This window comes from Idiotropiscis lumnitzeri, chromosome 5, assembly GCF_059441095.1.
Source record: "Idiotropiscis lumnitzeri isolate Australia: NSW breed Sydney's pygmy pipehorse chromosome 5, RoL_Ilum_1.0, whole genome shotgun sequence".
In the NCBI taxonomy this organism is placed as follows: Eukaryota; Metazoa; Chordata; class Actinopteri; order Syngnathiformes; family Syngnathidae; genus Idiotropiscis; species Idiotropiscis lumnitzeri.
Window position 1 is genome coordinate 27,599,388 of NC_142395.1, and position 24,701 is coordinate 27,624,088.

The 24,701-nt window shown below is 40.4% G+C and overlaps 1 protein-coding gene across 1 annotated transcript in view; it reads left to right on the forward strand.

The window, feature by feature from the left end:
- galnt18b (UDP-N-acetyl-alpha-D-galactosamine:polypeptide N-acetylgalactosaminyltransferase 18b) overlaps window positions 1-24,701 on the forward strand; it is a 69,225-nt gene that overhangs the window by 13,109 nt on the left and 31,415 nt on the right. The window contains exons 2-3 of the mRNA XM_088296528.1: window positions 20,112-20,307; window positions 21,447-21,613. Of these exons, the coding sequence (XP_088152654.1) occupies window positions 20,112-20,307; window positions 21,447-21,613 (363 nt within the window). The remainder of the gene's footprint in view (window positions 1-20,111; window positions 20,308-21,446; window positions 21,614-24,701) is intronic.

A 24,701-nucleotide genomic window follows, 5' to 3' on the forward strand; every position in this document is an offset into this window, starting at 1 on the left:
GGCATCTTACCGCTGATTGGCTGCTACACATTGAGCAAGAAAAGAATCGGATGGTGCTGTGGGCGGGCCAATCTGCTTCTGCCGGCAGGGCCACCAGCACAGCAAAGAGAGAGAAGTGGGCTGCAGCGAGCCAAAATAAACCAGCTTTTAATTTATCAGCCTTAAAAGTTAAAAAAAATAAAATAAAATAAAAACAAAACAAAAAGGCTGATGCCGATTATCTGCAAAATGCAAAACATCGGCCCCGATAATCAGCCCTGCCGATAATCGGTCTATCACTAATCTGCAGGTCAATTAGTGTTGGATTTAGTGCAGCACAGAGGTCCAAATTATACTCGGCCCATGTTCACATTAAATGCGATTTTGATATTATGACATTCACCGCGGCGGTCTTTTTAAAAAGTGACGAAAGCCTGTCGCCACCTGCTCGGCTCAGCCCTTAGACGCGAGGTGGGCAGGCCTGAAGTATCAATAATGAGCAGCGTATGTATAAAGCTGTCAGCGTGTGAAGCTAATCCCTGAAACGTAATTGATCTAATGAGGTAACCTGCTGAGTAACCGCTTTCATTTTATCTCGGTACGTTTAAAGCAGAAAAATAAGTGAGACCACGTCTTTTCCCACTCAGCGCAAACCTCGCGTTTAAGTCAGCGGACTCGAGCTGTCATTTTTATTGAGTCAGCACTTCTAGATGGGGGGGGGGGGTTCTGATGGAGGTGGGGCCTGGAGACTTTGAGGGGGGGAGGATTAGAGGGTGAGGCCAGACAGGGCAGAAATGATTTACTCTGGCGCTAGAAACAATATTCATCAAAGCTACTTATAATTGCGATTTTCTATCCAAGTGCAAGCTTCCACCCTTGGCTCATTATGAATTCATCAGCGAACGCGATAAAAGTGGAAGCGCAGCCAAGCAGTGATGAGTCGCGGCCTCGCAAATCCACAAGCAAACATTGATATGGATGCTATGAAGATGATCATCTCAATCTTTCTGCTCTATTTCAAAGCCTTCTTGGGCTGAGGCTTACGACTCGCGCGCGTGTACGTACGGATGTCATCGAATGCACTCGCAGTAAATTAAAGACCCTGTCAAGTGAATTTAGAGATTTGTTACTACCATACATTAAAAAATGTTTGAAGATAATTGCTGAAAACGTGCAGAGACTGAGAACCTTTCAGTAGGAGGAGACGGCATCAAATTGTTTTTCACCGTTACAGTTTGCAAGAGTCGACACCCTCCATCGTAAAAACGCGTCTTCCCTTTGGAAAGTCGGCAGGTTTGGTCGCTTAAGAGCGCCTTGTTGCCCCCTGGGAGTGTGCGCACATCAGGCAGAGAAACGTTTAAAGTTTTTTTTTTTGGCCTTTTCAAGTCTGACTTGATCGCCAGCGTGTAGACCGGGATTTTAGGCCTTTAAGACTGCTTTAGAGTGCCTCGTTGTTGTTGCGCCGAAAAGCCCTACAATGACCGAGTGGGCCATACGCTCGCCGAAGGAGAATCTATTTTTCCACGTCATAGTAGGTATTTGATTGCTGAGGTTTCCTTCATTTTAGCGGACAAACCAATCAAAATTCAAGAACGAATTTGAGAATCACTGCTTTACAGGCACTTGAAAAGCAAACAGGACTTAAAGTGTTGCATTTAAATGTTAAATACAACCGAATTGCGCCTAGGCAATGATTCATTTCCATATTGCACTTTGAGAATCACTCTATTTGTGCATATTTCTATCGTTTATCCTGTACAAATCTAGCAAGCTTTAGAACAGCATATGAAAGAGGTCTCGGGCAAGATTTTTCCGTCCTCTGAATTGATAATATTCCGTGCGCTAAACAGTGATTATAAGTTCATGTAGAGTTCACTGATGTGTGATCTGTCTCCGCCCACACTAATAATTACAGTCCTCATGGCCTACTTTTTATTTCCCTCAGCACTGACAGCCACAGAACGTTTTTTTTTTTTCCAGGAAAGCCGAGATGTACGAAGAGACACACAGGTGGCTTTAAATTCCTCTCACTGAAGTTGTCTTCTGCTCTCCTGCATGTTCCGACACACGTTTCTTTGTTCGTCTGCCAAAAAGATGTTTTTAAAATTCATAAGCAGGTTTTGATAGAGTGTAGTGTTGAGGCAGGCTTCTTATGTTTTCTTTTAGTGTCAGACACTTTTTCGGGTTTTAGTAAGTTTACCAAAACACAAACATTGAGATCAGTGGTAGAGTGGTCGTCCGCCAACCCAGAGGTTCTGCGTTCGATCCCCAGCCTTTATGACCGTGTTGAAGTGTCCTTGAGCAAGACACTGAATTGGAACCCCGAGTTGCTCTTGATGCTGCACAATTAGTAAGTGAATGCAAACTCAGTGTTGAGCGCTTTGAGTGCCCAAATAGGCGGGAAAGAAGATTTTTACAAGTGAAAGAACATTTGACCAAAGCGAAAATCATTTCCAAGTGCTTTGCATCTCAAGGCAAAAATGTCAACCAAGCGACAGCTCAGTATCTTATTGTTCGAGGTACACTGCAGGCGTGGGCAAACTACGGCCTGGGGGCCACATGCGGCCCATTCAACGTTTTAATCTGGCCCGCCAAACTTGAAAAAAATCAAATGAATAAACCTTGTTAATGTTTTATTTTCTAAATACGGTGGTGTGTCAAAGACAGATATTTTGTTCACTTTCATTTCAAATTAAATGTATTTTTTTTCTCAGATGAGGTGAGGTTACCAAAACACTCCATCCATCTGCCACTATGTCAAATTTCAGAACCCATTGTGGCCCGCCAATCAAAAAGTTTGCCCACCCCTGAGTTACAGTATACGTCTTTCATCGGGTAATCGGAACCTATGTATCCGTTTATTGCACTCCATGAAGAATAAAGTTTGACACCCCTGTGGTCGACAATTTAGTTACAAGTTGACAAGATTATAGGATCACGAAAAAGTAGGTAATTCGATGCGCAGGTGGTGCAAAGCGATTTGGATGTATTTGATGGAGGCGCACGCAGACAAATTTGGCGCTCGGTGGACGTGTGCCGTGGACGTCATTGGATTTCAATCATAAATATGACACCAGCGTGGGACAATCCGCTTGAATCATTGTAGAAATCAATTCATTGAACGAATTATAATCATTATCATCAAAAAAAAAGAAAAAACTGAATAAATTGCACATAGACTGGCAAAAAAAAAAAAACTCCTCTCATGCACGCAGTCCGACTACTCCTCGTGCTCGACACGAAAATAAGCCCCAGTAACTTGGGGGCGAAAAGAAAAATACAACAATTTCCCTTTAAATATTGACTAAGATAGCAGGTAGAATGTGTGAAAATGTCAGGTTGAATTTCTCCAGCACTTTATTCCCTTTTACAGCAAATGGTGTTTGACAGCAGATGTTGAAAAGATGTTCCAACATTACAACATGGGAAGGTGCCCTGGAGAAATCCTTTTGTATCAAATCTTCAGCGTCAACCCGGTGTCTGCCACTTTCCTTCGCCTTCTACAACACTGTTAGATTCACCTCGTGGACCCTTCTGTAATCCGCATGATGCAATCTGGGGGTAACCACTCATCTGCATCGATGTGTGTTGCTTTGTGACATCTTACGAGGATCACAAGGATGACATTTGAACAGTGGCGGGCCGTGCATTTCACACGCAGGCCTTCAGTGAAGTCCTACTTAGTCTGACTTGAATAAATACCTCTCATAACACCATTTATGACACAACAGCTGGAGAAATAATATGCAGAAACAAACTTACACACTACTAAGTGAGTGTCGGACGACCTAGCTTCTCTTGAAAGGTCCGTCTCGAAAATGGCCTCGCAAGTGTATCTGACATTAAATTCCCTCCTTCGGCCATTGTGGTGTAAAAAAGCAAGACTATGTTTTAGATTTTCGAACGGTCGCCAGTACGACTTTCGGGTGTGTTGAATCCGCATAGCGCTGCCCCCCCACGAGTGAGTATCCAATCACAAGACGCCTTCATCGCCTTCGGCGTGAGGCCACCGAGAAGGCTCCCAATCACCAACTTGTGATCTGATTGGCTATCGCATCTCTATATCAATTCTAAAAAAGCCCCCTTGAGACACAGAACAGACGCACGCACGATTGTATCTGATGCCCTCAGACGAATAGCGCGTGCCACTGGTATCGTAAAATCTGCCTGGCAACAGGAGCTAACTGAATTCTGATTGGATAAAATCTCTCGCCTAAAAATTCAACACTCGAATTTAATATGACATCAATGTGAAGAATATGATCAGGATTTCTTAATTATGTTAGGCCAGCAGAGAAGGCCTTGAGCGCCCACCACTGGATTTGAATAAACCACAATCGGATTACGCAAACCCATCAAGTTGTTGAACCTATTAGCTAATATACATAGCTAGAATTTAAATCTTAAATCCACTAACGTAATTAGATGTCGTTGGCATCTGGTCTTCCTGCCAGGCTATAACGCTCCGCGGCGCAACAAAATATTCGGCCACAAAAGGCGGCACAATCTTCACAATAATCTTCTGGTGGATGAGAATAGCGTTTAGTCTCGCTAGCCTCAGCTATTGCGATTGCCACTCGTCTTAAAATATTCATAACAGCGGGACCACTAGACTGACACTAGAAACCGAGGCAGCGTTGCTAAGTGAAAGCTCGTCGGCAACAAAATTTGGTGGCTTAAAAAGAACTCTCGACAATTGTTTGAGAGCAAGAACTTTATTCATATGCGTTCCCAACACATCTTCCTAACCCACTTACTTTTAACAAGATTGAATTAACTATTATTATTATTATTATTATTGTGTTATCAGATAATTTTATGTGAAGCAAAACTAAATGTTTTCTGAACAACAAACACTTTGGGGCAGCTCTGTCTTTTCCTTCATTTTCACTTCCTGTAGTTGAGACAAGTTTTCCCGCTGTGTTTGGTCAAATCAAGTGTATGACCAGTTGCTATGACAACCAACTGCTGTAAAAGAGCACAGATTTTTTTTAGAAGAGAAAAAGTCGTGCGCATTTTACGCAGCGCGCATTTTGTTCATAATGAACCGAAACTAACCTATTGAATGGGCGCTTTTTATTTGACATTCCGAGATGTGTTTGATTTGTGTTAGCGCTAATATTTGTCTTATTGCTCCGTTCCCTGCTGGATAAAATGAACTATCCTACGAGCGCACAACAGATTTGGGTGGCACATGAAAGAGCATTTGATGCCTGAAGCACTTTGCCAGCATCCTCCAGCTGTCTGCGGCTCCTCCTGTTGAGACAGCCGGAGCCATCAAATATTCACAAATTCCTCCAGAATGCAAATGCTTAGCATAAAAATAGATTCCATCCATTTTAAGGAGGTGATACAAAGTCATTACACAATCTCCCCGAAGAACTCGGCTGGTATTTGCTCGGGGATGTCTCTGCTGGATTGTAGAAGAAAAAAAGAAAAAAAAGGAACAGCATCCCAATGCTTGTGTTGCATTTTTTAGAACTTTGTCTCTCAAGAAACGGAAAGCCTCGCGTGCGGAGAAGGGCTTTCGAAGAAATGTGCTTCATTGATGATTGGGGAAACTTTGTCATGAATGATTAATGTTTACATTTTGCAATAAAATCTTCATTTCACAATGAAACAAATTCTCTCCAAAACATTCAAGCCATTGCGTGAATCAAAGAAGAACACGACATGAACAAACAATAACAGTTGTAAATAATCCTCAGAGTTTAGCAGAGATGCTTTGAAATGTGTGCTGTCGGTCTCTAAAGTTTAGGGGAAAACAAACAGCCGTTTGACACTAGCTGGTGTTGGATCGAAGGAATCCTTGCAGGCCCAAATAGAATATGTCATATAGAAAATTGCTGCATGGAAGGGATAACGTTGCAGTTATGTCCTGTAGGTGGCAGTATTTACAAATCGCCAAACAGTTGAAAAAGAACAAGATCAAATGGATGCAATAAAAAGACACTAATCAAATCCTGTTCTAAATTATAAAAATTTGTAAAGTAGATTTTGTGTTGCTTTCAATAAGTTCAATTATTTCACATAATGAATTCAGCATGTCATTGTAGTGGTTAGCATGCTAAAGTGTCAAAGTCCAGGGTTCAAATCTTGACAAGAGCTTTTCTCTTTGAAGGAAAAAATAATGAAAATTATGTACTAGTCAATTTTCACTATTTGACTTTTTTTTTTTTTTTTTGTGGGGCGTGGCTAAAACGGCACAGTTGCTACATGCAGTTAGCTAGCTAGCTGCCTACACCAAAATGCTTCTCCCCTTCACATAGTCTCTGGTGTGGCTGCTTTAGAGTGCCTCATTGTCGGCCAAGAGCTTGACGTAATTTTTTTTTTTTTTTTTTTTAATCAGCAAGTTGTTAATTAATACAGCAACTTCCACAAGTTTGTACATTGTATGCAATATACTATATATAATGATTAGTATGCGAGACTGACAAACAACTTAGTTATTTTCCAAACTCTCAATTTACCCTTGGCGTCAGATGTCACTTCACGCTGATTAGGCAGCAAACCAAGTGCAGCGCCAAATAGTGATTGCTTCATGGTCTTGCGTTGGAGTGATCACATGACACGTCGTCCCACCACTGGTGTGTATGCGCTACCAGAATTTGTAGGGACAGGCAAAATGTTCTCTTAATAAATAATAAAATAACAATCTAGCCTGTGGCTATCTGTGTACTGTTTCTCTGACCCTGGGCTCTGAAAGCATTTGCAGTTTTCTGACAAAACATGACAGGTCCAGCTGTGAGGCAGCATTTTGGAAGCGTTCTACTGAGGGCAGCGGCCGCCATCCGCCGCTCGCCAGAAGCGTTTCAGTCCGACTGGCCAGCAGACGGAGTGGAAAAGTCGAATGTCGTGTGCTATTGTCTGTCGTGCGGCGATAAGCGGCGTGCTGGTTCACATTTTTGCAACACAGCGGAGCTTCGGAGCTAATTATACATCTCATTGTTTCACCATCAGAATGTGAGATGATGTTTTTTTGTTTTTTCAGAAACGGAAGGCAGTTCTCAAAGGATGTTGAGGAGTGTTTGGGAAAAAAAAAAAGAAAAAAGGCACTAACCTTTTTCCATTCTGTAGTCAGAAGTGGTTAAAAAAAACATAACTGTTACATTTCTGCGGTCCACGTGATGTCTTCAAGTTAACAGAGATCCTTATGGACTTTATAGTGCTTACTGTAAAATATAACGGAGCCTCTGTGGATTTCATTTCCTTTTTTATAACCTCATTTAACAATGAAATATCTCACCTTATCCTCATTTGACAAAAGACTTTGAATCACGGCTTGCAGTCAACCGTCTGGTTTGATGTCGATCATTTTGTGGCTCTTTAAAACAGATTTTCGCATGTTGGGGACAGCTGAGTGGTGAAGAACACAGGTGTCAAATTCAAGGCCCGGGGGCCAGATCTGGCCCGCGACCTCATTTTATGTGGCCCGCGGAGGGCAAATCATGTGCGTCAACTTCCTGTTTCTAGCATATTTTCTTCACTTTTAACAACATTGAGATATGAGATATTTGTTACCAATCCTCCCCTTTTAAAATAAATTGAAAAATTGTCAAAAAAAACAATTACTTCGTGGCTTCGGATTTCAAAACTGGCTTTCCATCCATTTGTTGTGTGTATGTAAGATGATCTTACATTTGGGTTCACAGTCATAACAGCCCTCTGAGGGAAACATAACTACGATGTGGCCCTTTCGCAAGGAGGGTGCACGGACGGTGTCATGCTGTTGGGAAACATAAGGAGTTTCTACGTAGACGACTGATGACAGCATGATGACTTGAACACAAGATTTTTTGTGACTTGTGAGGGATTTTTCTCCCCAAATTTTGGCCGAACTCCAATTCTGAAGACTTTTGATGTTCTGCTGTATTTGCCCGTATCGCTCTTCAAATGCTTGTTTTCTGCCTTTCATCTTAATATAATCCTTAATGGCTGTGCATGAAAGGTGATGCTTCCACAAGAGAGAGTGGCGTGTTTTTCTCCATTTCCTGGAGGATTATCTACCTGCAGCTTCTTTGGGGGTTTCAATAACTGTCTTTTTAACAATTTGGTATTTTTTTATCGTGCCTTGTTTGAAACGTGTGAGAGCAAATTTGAGTTACAAGCGCCGTGTGGAGGCAGGTGACTCAACTCACAAGATGGAAGTTGTGAGAAATACTTTGTGTGAATAACAAAGTAAATAGAAATGTTGGAATATTTCTACAGGACAGTAAAAAAAACATTTGTCCTAACAAGACCTCAAATGACTCATTTTCCTCCATCAACTGTATTTATTTTAGTCCATGACATTGGGCCAACGTTGTCCTCAAGCAGAGGACATTACACTTCAACACCTCCAACAACATTTCCTCTCCAGCCAATCACCGCACCGCCGAACATATTGATCCATACACCTTCAATCACCGGGAGAGAACAATTCAAAGAAAACCGAGAACCGGTTGCCGTGAGAATGGTTGCATACGATCTCTTATCACCCATTATGTGCTGACACTTCCACATCACAATGCCTCGTATTTAACTTCCTTGGCTTTTTATTTTGTTGAACAAGACAGAAAAAGATCCTGTGGTTTGATACCGGGGAATTCAAAAGATGAAGTGTGATAAAAATGGACAAAAACCTCAAAGGACTCATTAAAAGTCTCCTCAATGAAATCAAGGGCAAACTACAAATAAGGAGACCCTGAAAGCGTGACGGCTTATTTTGCCTCCGTCAGCTCGGAAATGACAAGTAAATGTAAGCAAACAAAACCTGCCTTTTCAAAAGGGGAATTGAGAATCAGGTCATGCGGATTGTAAGCGTGTTCAAATTCGATGGGGAACATTCATGGTTTGGTGGATATTCAGAATGAAAAATATCTCTCAATCTCAATCGTTTTCGAATCAAGCCATTTTCTGCAGCAAAAAAAAAATATTCGGTCACCCGTCACGGAAATTGGTCACTTTGACGAGCGTGCAAAGAAGGCTGCGTGCGATCATGTGACTGCCTGGCTCTGTTTGATTCACCAATCAGTCACTAGTGATTATGTTTGATTGGTGAACAGCGCCTGAGGAGGAAGTCGAACAACATATTTTCTCAAGTCAAAATACAAAAGGATGTTGCATCAAAACTACTCTGCACTCTAAAAAAATGGGGAGTGATATTTACTGTGGTTTCTGGACTATAAGACGCACCTAAAAAAAATAAAAACATTTAAAAAAGACATACAAGCCGCAGCAGGCTTTAAGCCGCAGTTTTCTATGTTGAAAAAAAAAATGATTTGTATACTGCGTGGACAGAACGATTAATAGATTGTTAAAAAAGTGCCTTTTAACACACCAACAACTTTTCTAATTAAAACAGAACAGACCCAAGAGAAAAAAAAAAAAAACAAGATTTATTTTGCGTATTTTCTGAACTATAGAGCGCCCCCTACTGGTGAAAGGAAAATCAACAGAAAAGCAGCACCGTTGTATAAGCCGCATGGTTCGAAATCTCGGAAAAAAGTAGCGGCTTATTGTCTGGAAAATATGGTCCTTAAAAAATCCTAGAAAAGTTTTTTTCACTCAATACGTAAATTGAGTTCAATTTTGAAGTGAATTTTTAAATTTAATGAACTTTGAAAATGAACTCAAAAACTCTTCTTGTCCAGTAAATATTCTTCCTGATGTAAAGAATTGACGAGCTTTGCAAAAGGTTATCATATCTAACCGTATAACCGCCAGAGTATTGGCTCCGAAAGATGAGCGAACGGCCCTCTTCGCATTACGGGTTCATAGGCGCCATTATCTTCTCTCCCTGCTCAGAAATATATTTCTGATTTATATCCCACACGGGCGATTGAAGAGGCTTTCACTCACACTCCACTTTATTAAGAACCGCCCCTGCCTCCTTAGAAAATGGTGAGTCAGAGATTCCCACCAGATAGGAATTTTTTGGGAGGTTTTGCATTTATCTCTGAAAGGTTTCCAAATGCCTTTGGCTCTCTCTGAAGGGTTTCCACTTTAAAAGCACACTTTTCATTTTGACCAAAAGTGCGGGCATGCCTTCCTCATTCTCTTTGATTGATATTTTGGGTTTTCTGTACTTGCGTGCTTTTCACTCGCTCACTCACCCCAATTTAGGGGAACTAGTGCGCTGGAACCTTTTGGGGTGCACCCTGGATTGGTCGCCAGTCAATTTTTTTCTCATGAACGGCGCTATACAGAATATTAGACAATTTATTTTGGAGTGCAGTGAAGATAGAAAACCACAAATCACCAGATTACACATTTAACTTGACATTTTCCAGATTCACCGATTTCAGCCTCTCGACAATTAAATGTTCTGGAATTTCTTTTTTGCACACATTTTCCCCATGTGATTGAATTCTAATCACGTTTTTTGAGTGACTGTTGACTTCATAAGTGACTTTAATTTAATCCGACGTGAAATATAAAGCATAAAGTTGACAAACAGTATGCGACGATCGTCGTAATTCAGCCACGCGGATGGTTCATTTATTACGCGCGGCAATGACATAACGTCGTCTTTAGTAGACATCTCCATGAAATGTGTTTTTTAATTCTTCATAAATCAAAACCTGCATCCAAACGTTTCTCGAACAAACAACAACAACACTGAACTGTGCATTCTACGTCTGCATAAAATGAGGAGCAAAATATTTCGACCTCCACCCGCATCGTTACCCTGCCAGTCTGAAAAGAAAATATGAAATGAGCCCACACATGCAGGACCAAATTTATTTCCGTAATCAAAAATGCTGCAAATGCCAGGTGAGATTTTTTTTCTTTTGGTGCTTGTTAAGGATTGCCTTCACATTAGAAGTCGCATACGTTTTGGGAATGTGAACGAGTACATAAAACGATTGAATTTGACAAAAAAAAAAAAAAAACAATCTTTAATTTCAAAAAGTTGCTGAGTAAAATATAATTTGTGCAATATTGGAATCATCAAAAGAATAATTGACTCTAAAAATGTTCTGGTAATGTTTTATACTAGATGACTAGTTTCCTTAAGCCTTTTGCGGAGAGTTGTGTCTTCACAGTTTTTAGTTTTTCATTTTCAAGCTAGCACTGTGACCTAAGAATCAACAACACCGCCACTCTTTGTGTTTGAGCAAGCAATGCAAACTGAGATTATCGGTCACACGGACGCCGTTCGGATTCCAATGCCAGGAATGAGATTGCAAATCTCGACAAGCATTTAAAGATCAAATTATATCAGACTGAAGACAAACATGCCTTGTGAGACCACATGTTACATTTTCTCATGCATAAGACAACAACATATTTAACTTTGGGAACAAACAACGGGGTACGTTAACATCAACATTGTCTTAAAGTAAAATCGCTCCTCTTTTTGCACTGAAGCAAAGTTGTGCGGTGGCTCGTCTCTGACACTTTACTTGCACTAATGACAAAGAATTTTCAAATGAGAATGCTTCTCCCAAAGATGAAAAAAAAGCACAAAGAGGACCTTTCTATCCTTGTGAAGGGCAAGAGTGATTTCTGGGTTTAATGAGGAGAGTTGCACAAAAGGGATGGAGATGACAAAGGATGCCGCAAGTAAACATGACCCTCCTACTAAATTCTGCTTCTGCATATCCCCTCTCGGGAATAAACAAAGAGAAAGACAAAGCAGCACACAACCTCTCCTCTTTGAAAAGGGAAATGTCAGTGTGATGTGCCAGTCTCTGATGCATCCTAATGAGAGAACGAGTCCCCCCCTTCGTCCCTTGCCGCAGAACACCTCACCAACGGTGGACCAAGCATCACTTGTTGTGCATTTTTCAAAACTACGTAGATGACATATTACGGATTTTAGGTGATTTTTTTATTTTTTTTTAGATTGTTCAGGCAATTCGGAATTTAAAGTCATGTACCTTCAGTGTGGCACCACGTTGTGTGGAACAGAAAAGTAGAGTTCCTCGTATTTCGGGCTGTTTTAGAACATTTGGAGTGATCCACAGAATTTTGCAACTGTATACTCTTTTCAGACAATCGCAACACACACTTTATCGTAACTACTACAAGACATGTTGCGTTCAACTCTTCATACCGTATGTATAAACTGTTCAAGTGTGAGTAGGCTTGCCATAATCATTATTTTTGGCGGATGAAATATTTTCTCAGAAACTATTGCGATAAACAAACGTGTTGTTGTTTACACAGTAGGGTGTTGTTCCAAATTAGCACGTTGATGCTCTCCTGCTCTCGTGCTGGCAGCCAGACAGCCATATTCAACCGACGGTAGCCGTTAGCCAGTGATGGGTAAATGGCGCTTCAAATCTGCTTCATGAACCAGTTGTAGTATTTTTGGACTCCAGTAGATGGCACTCTCTTTTCAACATTGGGCTGAAAACACACTGAATTGAACATTTTTAAAACTTTTATTTAAGCCAACAGTGCCATCTAGAGGACTCAAAAATACAGCAGCTGTTTTATGAAGCAAATTTGAAGCTTCATTTTCACACGGGTTACAGCTAGTAATGGGAAAATGAAGCTTCAAATTTGCTTCATGAAACAGCTGCTGTACTTTTAAGTCCTCTAGATGGGCACTGTTGCTTTAAAAAAATGGCAAGTTAGTGTGCTTTCGGCCCAATGTTGAACAGAGAGTGCCATCTACTGGAGTCCAAAAATACTACAACTGTTTCATGAAGCAGATTTGGAGCTTCATTTACCCAACACTAGTGTCAACTCGCCCAACTGACCGACAGAAGAGGCAATGAAGCAGTGTGAGCAAATGTTGATGAAGTATGCCAACAAACACTCATCTAAAAGACTATTTATCGGGTCATTTCCATTTTTCTGTCATCCAGCTCTAAGTCGATAAAGTAATTATCATGACAGGCCAAAATGTGAGGTGCCTAAACTTGTCCGATTTACAACTTGTTGTCAATTTCTCCTCCCTTCTGGCAGTGTCGCTCCGTCTTTAGTCATGAAATTATGGTCCTCTGTCCCCGCACTTCCATCCTTGCATATCAACAGTCCATAACCACTGCGCAGCGATAAATAAATTGATAAATAAATGTGACAAATGTCATTCAAGAAGTTTGAAAGTCGCTCCCCACGACACTGTCACAAAAAGCTAAAGGCAAAAAACAGTCACAATGTGCAGCATCGGATTCCTCCACAGGGAATGTATTTGGGAAAATATTACTGACAGCATGGGGGGGATTTTATGCATGAAAACGGCTGGTGTCAAATGTTTCCTAAAGTACTTGATCTCTTTTGTACGGCAGCTTTTTTTTCTTACCGGGAAATAAATATTGAAGTGTGATTCACAAGAATGAGGAGATCAGACTGTGGTCGACATCAAGGTCGTACGCTGCCTATTAGTCGCCATCTGAAGGAAAATTTCATTCATATTGTGACAGCAGCTAAGTGTCTGATGTGTGTACTTTAGATGCAAAATGACACCGTGGCTGAGGATAAAATGTAAAATGTCTGCCTGCGTTTGGACTGCTGGAGCAGATTTGTCTGTCGGATGTCAAGTTGATCCTGAGAACTTTTTATCGCTTCGCATCCATTTGACTTTGTTGTCAGCATGCAGTCGCGGTCGGGTAACAATCAACGCGCATTTCAAGAAACGCATGGAGATTTTAGTTTTCAGTACGGTGGTTCTTCAGGATTTTTTTCGAAGGTTGGAGCTGAGCCAGACTGACCATTTTCGAATTGTGGAGGCCACTTGGTTCTTAAGTGTAGCATTTTCTGTAACCTTGCCAAGGTTTCTGCTTTGTTCCAAATCTTATGGAGATGGGAGGTGACTTTCGGAATCAAGTCCACTCACTGGAATGCAACACACCTCGAATCCAATCACGGCATACCAATTTAAAAATGATGGATGCAAACTGAAGCACGGGGGGTTTTCAGCAGAATGTGAGATCGTCAATTACAATAATTACAAACGGCGTCAGAAACGCCCTGACGAGATCCAGCCCACTGGATGTCATTCTTTCGAAAGCCAGGCGAGTCATTTTCTTGGCATTATATGTGCAGGATCAGAGGTGGTGCACCTCTATGACACAGATCCTCCCGTAAAACAAGACAATTCCACCACGGTTAGAAATTTGCCATATTAAATAAATAAATTAAAAAATGTCTAGAAATCTCCTTATATATTTGAATGTATATTGATATAATATATATTTTAATTAATAAATGCTACAGACACATTATTAAGACTGCCGGGAAGTCTTGTAAATTCCCAAAAAAAAAAAAACATAATATACCTCCTTTTATATCTTTTTATTTTTTTATTTGAAAGCAGTTGACATACTAGCATAGTAAACCGATCACATCATTTTCCGAGGATCAGTATCGGGAGAAAAAGATTGGGTTTTTAAAATGTTCTTATTTCTGAAGGTTATAAAATAGACTACAAAATAGTCCTGAGATACCAATATATGGCCAAATGGAAAAGCAATAACTTAGTTTTATATCACACAATGTAATGGTTTGAGTTTATTTGATAGTGTGAAGACGAAAGGCAAAAAAGAAGTGAGGGGATTCCATAAAAATGCATGTTGTTGATTGAAACTGCAGATTTTTAAGACGGCACTTATTTACTTAACAACGACGAACAAGAAATCAACAACCCAGCCTAACATTACAAGCTGAGTTGATTTACATAAAATAAGAGGAGTCATTACGCTCTAGTTTTACTTCTGCAATGTTGCACTGTGTCAAATTGATTCATTGACCATTTAAGAGGGTTGTTTGTTTTGTTACTCTTCTAAATGGAATGGAAATGATGATGTTACATTTTTTTCGATTTTATATTTTTTGTTCAAGACAGGATATATATAAATGGAATTTGTTTGCGTCGTTATTTTGTGCGGGCGAACTAGAACCCCTGAGGGTACTTTGAAGGAACTCCAGGGGCTACGCACGATTTTAAATAAAACACGCATGTAAAAAAATCCTTTAAAAAATAATTATTGAATTAAAATATAAGGTCATGAAACTAATTTTATGTTCAGTAGGTTATTTCACATCATGATTACCCCCCCACCCCAACCGAGAATGGTTCGACCCAACTTGTCACGTGCCACCTCTCGTTACCTGTCAATCACTTGAAGAGCGAGTTAAGAGGCTCTTAGCTGAAAAAAAGAAAACATTTCACAGGGTTGGAGAACCACTGTGATATCGCCAGTTACTGAAAAAAAGATTCTCGTTTCTACACAAAAAAGTTACAAGAGCAAAAAGGTTAAATAGAGCATATTTTCGATTATCTATCCCAGCAGAAAAAGTATTGTAAAGTAAAAAATGACAATCTGTGACATAGGAGACTAATTTATTTTTTAATGTTATTTGCCAAGTTTTACAACAACTAAGTGTAGCCCATCTGAATGCTCTTTCACACATTATTACACTTCTCTCCTCTCCTCCTCTATACAGTACAATGCTCAATGATGACAGTCTGTAACAGATTTGCGGGTAGAAACTTCAGTGGAACAGCTGCAAGTGCTGCAGCAGCTCATTCAAAATGCATTTGGGTTTAATAAACAAAGTGACAATGCATCTGTGAAAAACAGGATTCATTTTAAATATGATGACATTTAGTCGGAATCATTCAAATAAACTCATTAAGGCTTTAATAACTCAAAATGGCGAGTTCCTTGCATCTTGCATTTCCAAGAAGTGAAAGAAGAAATAACATAGGGGGACGGGGAGCATCGAAAAGGAAGAGGCGCGCGTTGATGCAGGACAATTTGTTCACCACGAGAACGCGCCTGCTCAAAATGCCCTGAGTATCTGACAGCTTGGCCGTGCTGGAGCGACCTCCTTACTCACCCAACCTGTCTCCGTGTGATTACCCCCCCCCCCTCGACAGGGATGACATCAAGATGGCCAAGCCGACGGTTCGCGGAAGAATCCTTCCGGTAATGCATAAAGGCACAGCAGAGGATGCTGGGAAAGTTGGACTGCAAGGGGAAACTTTGAAATTTGATTTGAAAACTATCTTTTGTGACACCGGCCCTGAAACATTTTCTGGAACACATTGTACATTGCGTACGCAGAGCACCTTTGGGTCATTTCTTTGAGTATTTCCTCGGTACCGACATCCATATTGTAAATAAACTGACAAGGTTCTGCTCATGAATATTGAATGTGCAATCTGCTTAATACAAACAGACTCACAAACATCATGTAACCTTGTCATTTGTTTTTGGATGTCTCACTAGGGGCTCCAATCCTCTTAGAGAATAAATACCATGACTAAAGCAAGTCAAAGTAGCAACAAGTAAAGTAGCTGCCACCTTTACCAAATTCCATGCCACCCCACTCGCCACCTTTGTTGGCAATGAATCTAACAATACTAAATGAATTAAATATTTTTATAAATATTCCTTCTATTGTCACCGCAGTGTGTTTGGACATCACGTGACCGATCCCCGTGTGCATTTGTTTTCGCAGCCATGTTGGCAGCATAGTGGCAGCCGTAGGCAAAGAATTTACAATGGAGAGCAGTGATGAAAATTTGTCTTGGTCAATTAAGATTCCATCCCAGTGAATTCACTTCTCACTTTGATGAAAAGGACATAACAAGCAAAGCAAATCGTTTTGGGGGAATAAAGAGTAAATGCGCTCGGAAAAAAAACATAAAAACCAATACAAATGTATATATATTTTTAGCACAGTGATTTTTCCTGATTTTACTCATTTAATTTCAAAGTTTTCTACATCAAAAAATGCTTTATAACTGAGAATGTGTTTACGTGTATTATTGCTGTATTTATAGATACTTTCATAGTATTCATAGTGCAAGCGTGCATTATGTCATTTAACGTCATTATTATGGTACTTGAAGAACGAAATTATTGGATATTTTAGTATAAAACTCAGGTCTATCTGAGGGTAGAAATAAACAAGAGTAGTGAATTAAAAATTGGTTAAACTAAGTTTTTGTGGGTGTGTTTGATGCTAGCAATCAGGATTCTGAAGTTTTTGGGCAGATTACATTTACATGGCAACAAGAGATGAAATCTGATTGGACAAAAAATTAAAACCCCCTTTTTTTTTTTGCTTTCCATGTTGACCTGTAATCCCGCTTTAAATAGTGCAACCCTTAATTCAAGCATATTACCATGAGTGTGCCACAGCTTTTCTCTTTGCGGCAATGTAGCGCCATTGTCGTGTACAATGTGTGCGTACGCTTTTAAAGCTGCTCTCAGTTTTAAGAGGATTAAGAGAAAAACAACTCAAAGAACAAATTGCTTCCACCTGCAGTTAAAAGGTGTTTAGTAGTCGTTGTCAAGCGCTGAATTATTCCTCTGCATAACCTCAATCTGTCAGCACTATTGTAGGCTGTTAAAGCGGCGTCATAAACTTGCTCCTTTATAGACTCAATAAGCCACGGGGATTAACAGATGATACCAAAGCGCCTTTTCATTTTATTTCATTTCTTTCTTATCGGGACACGCAACAATATATACCGTTATCTTAAAACAAGCTTCTCTTCTTTTTTTCCTACCACAGAAATATGTGAGTTTATTTATTTTATTTTTTTTGTAATTTAATTGAGAAGAAGATATATCATCTTCTTGCTGTGCACTTCAATTCTCGAGCACTTCCACTTTTTTCTAGCTATAAATCCTTTTTTTCATGACCTGCGCTTTGCTGTCTAGGGTGTACTAAACAAAGCCGTTTAGTGCTTCAATATTCAGACGAGTGTGAACATTCCTGGTGTAATGTCTCAACAGGCAGTAAGAGTCAAAGGAATGCCTCTATGACATGAGCAACCTGTGCATTTCACAATAAGCGCGCATTTTTGCCTGCCTTTTATTGGCCTTCCAACATATTTGCCGGGAGGTTATCGTCTTGACTGTTAAACACCTCTGACATGCTTTTACAAAGCTCTCGAAGGCATTGTTGAATCTTGAGCAGATGCCTCTGATGTTTTATGGAGATCGTGTCTATCAGCACGGGCTGCAAGCATATTTGCTTTTGGAACCTGAAACTTGCAATTTTGAAGTTAAACGTTTTTGCCGGCTGTTCCGCTAATGCAGTGAATTGTTAAGTGTGTAGGGGACATGGGCTCCCTCTGGTGGTCAGCGAAACAACTACAGCCTAAATTGTATTTCGGGCGGCGGCTGTTGGAGATGATTTTTAGACATAAATATTGAAATGATTAACGGATAGAAATGTAGTTTTCATTGTTAAAGACAATAACGTAGATTTGCGGTGTTGGTATTATTTTTGTCCACTTGTGGAACCCGTCCTCGCTTCTACTGTAGTATCTGTGACTTTGAATGTGCACTGTAAAAAATGGGGACATGATATTTAATTGAATAAGTCTAATATTTTTTTTTTCACTCAGGCATTTTAAGTAAATTTTTGGAGATTCCAGCAATACTAGGCTCAAGTTGCAGAGCCATATCGGGTGCAGAGCAGCCGTCTCCAACTCTGGAGGTTGTCGGTTCGATCCTCAATCACATTGAGTAACCTCGTGTATGAAATAAGCTACATGAAAAAATAAAGGTGAACTTTTCTTGAGTGGCTTTTCATTTAATTCAATAAACGAGTGAAATTTACGCAAAAACTCTTTTTGTAAAATGTACTTGGAATTTCTGAGTGGAAAAATAACTTTACTGGGATTTTTCAAGTAAATATCACTCCCCATTTTTTTCCAGTGTGTGGCTTCAGACGGGAATCTGTCCTGGTAAGTGACAATGGCGTCAGTGAACGAGAGTGTCAATAACTCGGTGTGAGTTGCGACCACGTTTAGCTTTTGTACGATTATACTCGGCAGTATGCAAGTGTGGAAGCTTCTCTGTCTCTAAATGTCCTCCTTTGATTGATTTTTTTATTTATTTAATGCATTACTGCAAGCCATTATCTTCAGAATATTGGCATTTCCTAATTGTTGCTATCCATTCAGTCCACGCAGCAGCAAGTCTCACCCCACTATCTCACGAGGAAAATGTTGTTCTTAAATGCTTTTTTTTTTTTAATGAGGAATTGAAACAAAAACAGGACGGTAGTCTTTAATATGCAAGGAAAAATACAATAGAAGGTATGAACTAGGCTGAGGTAGGAAATGAGCTGTCTCTCACAAGCACACACGCACACTCGAAGCCCCCTTCTCGTCTTGATATACATGAACTTTTGTTCATTAAAATCGTTCAGGTCGAACCTTTCTGTTAAATGTCTTACACCTTTTCATCTGACCTTGAGATTATGGGCAATATTTGTTGAATGACGGAGGATATTAGTGAGAAAAATATTTTTACATTTATATTCATGCATTACAACTTATTTATAAACAATAATTAAGTTCATTCATTGCACAACAAAATGTGAATCGGAAGAGAAAATAGATACAATTTTGATTAAATCCGCTGCCCGTAGACAGCTGGGATTGGCTCGAGAAGCGGTTTCCGATAATGGATTCTTTACTCATTATTTTATTGCATGATATTTTTTTCCAAACACAATCTCACGTTTATAGAATAAAAATGCTACACATTTTCACCTGTTTATTACTTAGTAATTACTTCCAAGTCCTTTTGACTCTACACGGCATCCTCGGTTTAGATCAGAGTTCCTTGTTACCCGATTTTAAACATGAGTCGTACTCTCTTTTCCAACAGTTGTAAAGTCAGAATTACACAAAAAAAAATGGGATGAGAATCACTTCGAAGCCAAAAATTGAAAAACCGCAACAAAAAGTCAAGGTACCCCTGTAATCAGTTTTCACGGATCTAAATAAACTTGAGAAAGGCCGAGATGCATGACAAATGTTCCTATTCATGTTAAATTTGCATTGCTCCGGCGAAAAACAACTCGTAGCGGTGCTCATCTGCTTTAAAGCTCAGGTAGCTGCTCGGGGCAGCGTTTTGACGTGCTGGGATTTTTTGATTTACCTCCCTGGAGGTCAAAGTATCAGAGCGTCTGCAGACGCAACCACCGGCTGCTTTCAGTGATTGGATCTTTTGTTCAAGGACACTTGGGCTTGCTGTCAAGAGTGTGCAGTCCTGGTCTGTTCCAAGGCGACTGTGCCTCCTGCGCAATCTGATCACATGAACGTCATTTATCACAGTGAATGTATGATCACTGCGCCGTACTCCTTTGCTGTCTCGCTGTGCACACTTGGAGCACCTGTGGTCTAGACAATCCTTTATGCTATTTGTCTTTCCGTGTCTCAGAGACTCCGGGGCGAGGAGAGGATGAGCAGGCCGACACGTCTTTCTCTGACTCATCGCTCTTCGCTCACTGGGGTCAGGAGCTCAGCGCCGACAATCGACGAGTGGCGCTCAAGATGTTCCAGTACCACGGCTACAACAGCTACCTCAGCGACCGTCTCCCGTTAGACAGGCCCATTGGAGATCTCAGACCGACTGGGTAAGAAGGAGCTACAATATTGCGCTTGGTACAAAAAAAAATAAAGAAAAATAAAGCCCCTTAAAAAGTGAAAGTAAACGTCTTCAAATTTTGACACACCACGGATGATTGTTCTTAACAACAATGTCAAATTTGAATCATTAAAAAAATCTCCGTATAAGACGAAAGTATGGAAGCGGCATAAAGCCCCAGACAACTTAGCTCCCTAGGAACTTTGGGAGACCTAAACCCCTCGACCACGGTTTTTAAATTCTCTACCTTTCCACCTTTCTCTGCATGATGTGCATGCATTGACGGCTGACAACGAGGAACTCTAAGGTAGCCGCAAGAACTGACGGATGAGTCATGCCAGAGTCCAAAGTACGCCACACAGCCCCTTTTACCTCATTTAATCCCAGCTGTTTTCGCAAGAGGAAAAAACTGAATCATAGTGCTTTTTTTCTGGCTTGTGACTGATTTTGCAAGGCCTAGGAATATTGTGTTCTAAAAATTTTAAAACATGGGGCTCTGACGCAAAAGTCTAAGACGTATAAATACGTCTTTGGGAGGCGGGGACTACAATTTTGAAAATGGATATATACGTCCTATGGATTTAATGAGTTAAACAAAAAAAAACGTCCTGTCCAACGACCAATACTTTATTAAAACGCACATCTTGTAAATGTTCGGGTTTAATCGAGCTTTTGCTCATAAGACTCAAAGACAAAAAGAAGCTCAAACTTGACATCATTATTGGCGACGACTCACTTTTTATGGAGACATTACCAAGGTTGCAGAAGCCTACAAGGTGGGGAGGTCCTGGTGCTAATTCAATTCTGGCCCTGTTAAAAGTTCCAGACCCTCCGTTGCCACCAGTGCAAGCTCTTTAGACACGTTAAAAATAATTAGGGTAGGGGGTGACATATTAATCACACATTTGGCCTTGACGTGAAGGACACGCTCAGGCAATGGCATTATGTAAACAGAAGACTGTTAGCTTGGATGAACAACATGTTTTTTGTGATGTGATTATGTCTAATGTGGCAGGGGCATGGTATATAAAGAAATGCAGGAAATGAGTTAAGATTGCATTGTGTTATTTTCTTTTAAAACAGCTTAACATTCACGTACCTCAGTAATTGTTTATTTGTCCTCTGCAGGTGCCGAAACATCACTTATCCTTTAAACCTCCCGCAAGTGAGCATCGTGTTCATTTTCGTGAATGAAGCCTTATCGGTCATCCTGCGCTCCATTCACTCGGCCATGAGCAGAACGCCGTCCCATCTTCTCAAGGAGATCATTCTGGTGGATGACCACAGCAATCACGGTAATCAGCGACCTTTTGCATGGCGACAGTTTCTCTTGCCCTCGTACAGTGTCCACTTTTCGAATCTTTATATATCCTGAACAAAATTGCAAAAACTGGTACCCCCATTGTCTGTCATATAAATAATGAAAGAATCTGTTAAGCGATATTTAGTTCAAAATACATGAAACCTTTGAAGATAGTTGCTGAAAACATCCGCAAGGACTGCGATCCATGTAGTACTCCATTGTGTAGCAATTGCTTTCAACTGTTATTTTTTAGTTTTTGATTTATTTATTTTTAAAACAATGGTGGATGACACTGGAATCTCTGAGTGACCCCATCCCAGTAACAACTTTCGTGCCTTCTTTGTCCGCAGCGGGTATACAGCGCAATTGTGATGTGCAGTTTGCTTGCTAGTAGTGAGGGGTAAATGAAGCTTCAAATGTGCTTCATGAACCAGTTGTAGTATTTTTGGACTCCTGTAGAGGGCACTCTCTGTTCAACATTGGGCTGAAAGCGCAGTAATTGCCATTTTTTAAATCCTTTATTTAAACCAACAGTGCCACCTAGAGGACTCAAAACTACAACAGCTGGTTCATGGAGCAAATTTGAAGCGTCATTTTCCCATCACTAGTTAGCTAGCTATACCGACAAACCAGAGCTAGCTAGACCTGCACCCCTGAAAGTTCATCTTCCCTTTGGGTTTAAGTAGATGTATTTTCACATCTTAAACTCGCAGCATTAGAAATATGCCGGAAAAAATAGCATCCATTTGTCCACGTCGTAGAAGGAGCGTTTGATTGACAGTTGACATTTGAACGAGCCGTAGTTTCAACGCATTCAAGATGTATATATATCAGCCAAAATCTTGGGCTAATTCCAATTTGTGCGACCTTAGGGTTGGTCAATACGTGTTCCTTGGCACCGCATTAAGAATAAGTAGGGCTTCGAAATGCTCCATTATGTGCACAGTGGATATGCTTGATGCCCATTTTCTACCACCTGCGCTATTGACTATGCAAGCCTGATTATAGAAATTGGTGCGCAGTAATTTAAGGAAGCATAAAGAGTCACCTCCTATGTAATCAGCACTGCTCCTGTGGTCTCTTTAATGTTGTCAGTTTAGAATGTTTTTCGCTGGATTTAATTAATGGCTGACTTACCCTAATTAGGATAATTGCTCCGTGGCTCATAGCTATACTGCAAATGTTTTGCATAGAGGTGGCCCTTGATTTATGACAAAGCTCACTACCTGCTCTGAAAAAAATTGGAGCACTATTTACATGGAAAAAAACCTTGTACGTTTTTTTTCTCTCTGAAATTTCTAAAAATAATCACTCAAGTAACATTTACTCATAATTGACCATTAAATATTTTCTCAGAGTTTTACTTCGTCAATACATTGTATTTTAGACTTTCTGTTGTAACACTGAAACCATATTGCTGAGGTTCGACCCATTTTACGTCCAAACCAGTGGAGAAAGCTCCTGGACTATTTCGTATTGATTCTTCGCAAATATTGTCAAGCTTACGCCGCATGGCCATTGTCCGTCTACCTTTCTGCATCGAGTAAACCAAGGGCAGTGCATAAGCACGCTTTATAATCCAGTAATGCCAAGGTCATGCATTTGTAGGATAACTGTTTTTAAAAGTCTCAGCATGCAAACCCAAGTTAGACAGCCCTTAGATGTTATCAAAACGGTGACTACTGGCCCAGAGAGAAGTTTGTTTACCCAAGTCAATAATGCAAAACATGCAGATTGCAGGAGCAGAATGTAGATCAGTGTTACGTTACCTCAACATACTGGAATGATCACACTCCTGCGGGCAGTTGTAAATATCCATTTGGCATTCTGATACTTAAAAAAGAATAAATGAGCAAACCCAGAGAGTTCTTTGCTCGCTGTAGATAATCACATTACATCTCAAAAAGGAATAGCGTGCATCTTTTAATCTGCAGGCTTCCTCCTTGAGCTTGTCTTGGAAGCTTTTTCCCTATTATGTGACATAACAACCCTGAATCGTAGCACCTTCACCTCAACCAACAGGGTTGTCTTGCCACTGTCAAAATGATTGTTGTTGTTTCAGCTCCAGTAACAGTGATGAGAAAATGAAGCTTCAAATTTGCTTCATGAACCAGCTGCTTTATTTTTGAGTCCTCTAGATGGCACTGTTGGTTTAAAAAAATGGCAATTCATTGTTCTTTCAGCCCAATGTTGAACAGAGTGCCATCTACAGGAGTCCAAAAATACGACAAGTGGTTCATGAAGCAGATTCGAAGCTTCATTTACCCATCACTTGTTCTATCTAGTTGCGTTGACACATTGTCCAGTCCCACCTCGCCTGACAGCTTGATTTGGCAAGATTAGCCAAATGATCGTAAAATACAAGATAATGCGATATCGTAATAAATGTCAGCTAGTGATGCCGGTGACCGAGCCGCTGCAGGATTTTATAGCAGTGGTAGGTAGGACATAGTGCCATCTCGGGAGACCAAATTTGTCAGTCATCCGCTGCATTGTGTTTCTCAACTGCCGGCGTCACAGCTCACGTCCCAGAGAACATTAGCATGCAAGAAAACATGCCGTCAGGGGGAGAATTAAGTGCCGGGTGGGAGAAGGGCAAATTTACCTCGCTCATTCCTACTTAATTGGATAGCGCCCCACACTGTGGCCTGGAAAGTCTTGTCTGTGCAAGACTTGTAGCCTATCACAAGACTGATGATTCGATAAGCCGCAAATTCCATTATTTCCGATGAGGTGTTACTGTGAAACTGAAGCAAAAGTGTTACGGTGTCTACTCGATGTGGTGCCTCGCTCATTCCATCTGTTCGCTCTCGTTTCTTGAACACCAAACTCATCCATGTACTTTATGGTCGTGCTAGAACAGAAAAGGCCCTTCTGCTAGTTGGTGTTTAATTTAACTGTTACCAAAGATTTTGAACTTTGTATTATTCAAGTTCAAGGACAATTCATTTGCATCAAACCACATTTTAACAAATTTAATTCAGTTTCCCCAGTAATCAGAAGGTGATCGAGATTTTCTCCAGAGCAATATAATGTATCATTAGCAAATAGGATTTTTTTTAAGTGCTTTAAAGCAGCAG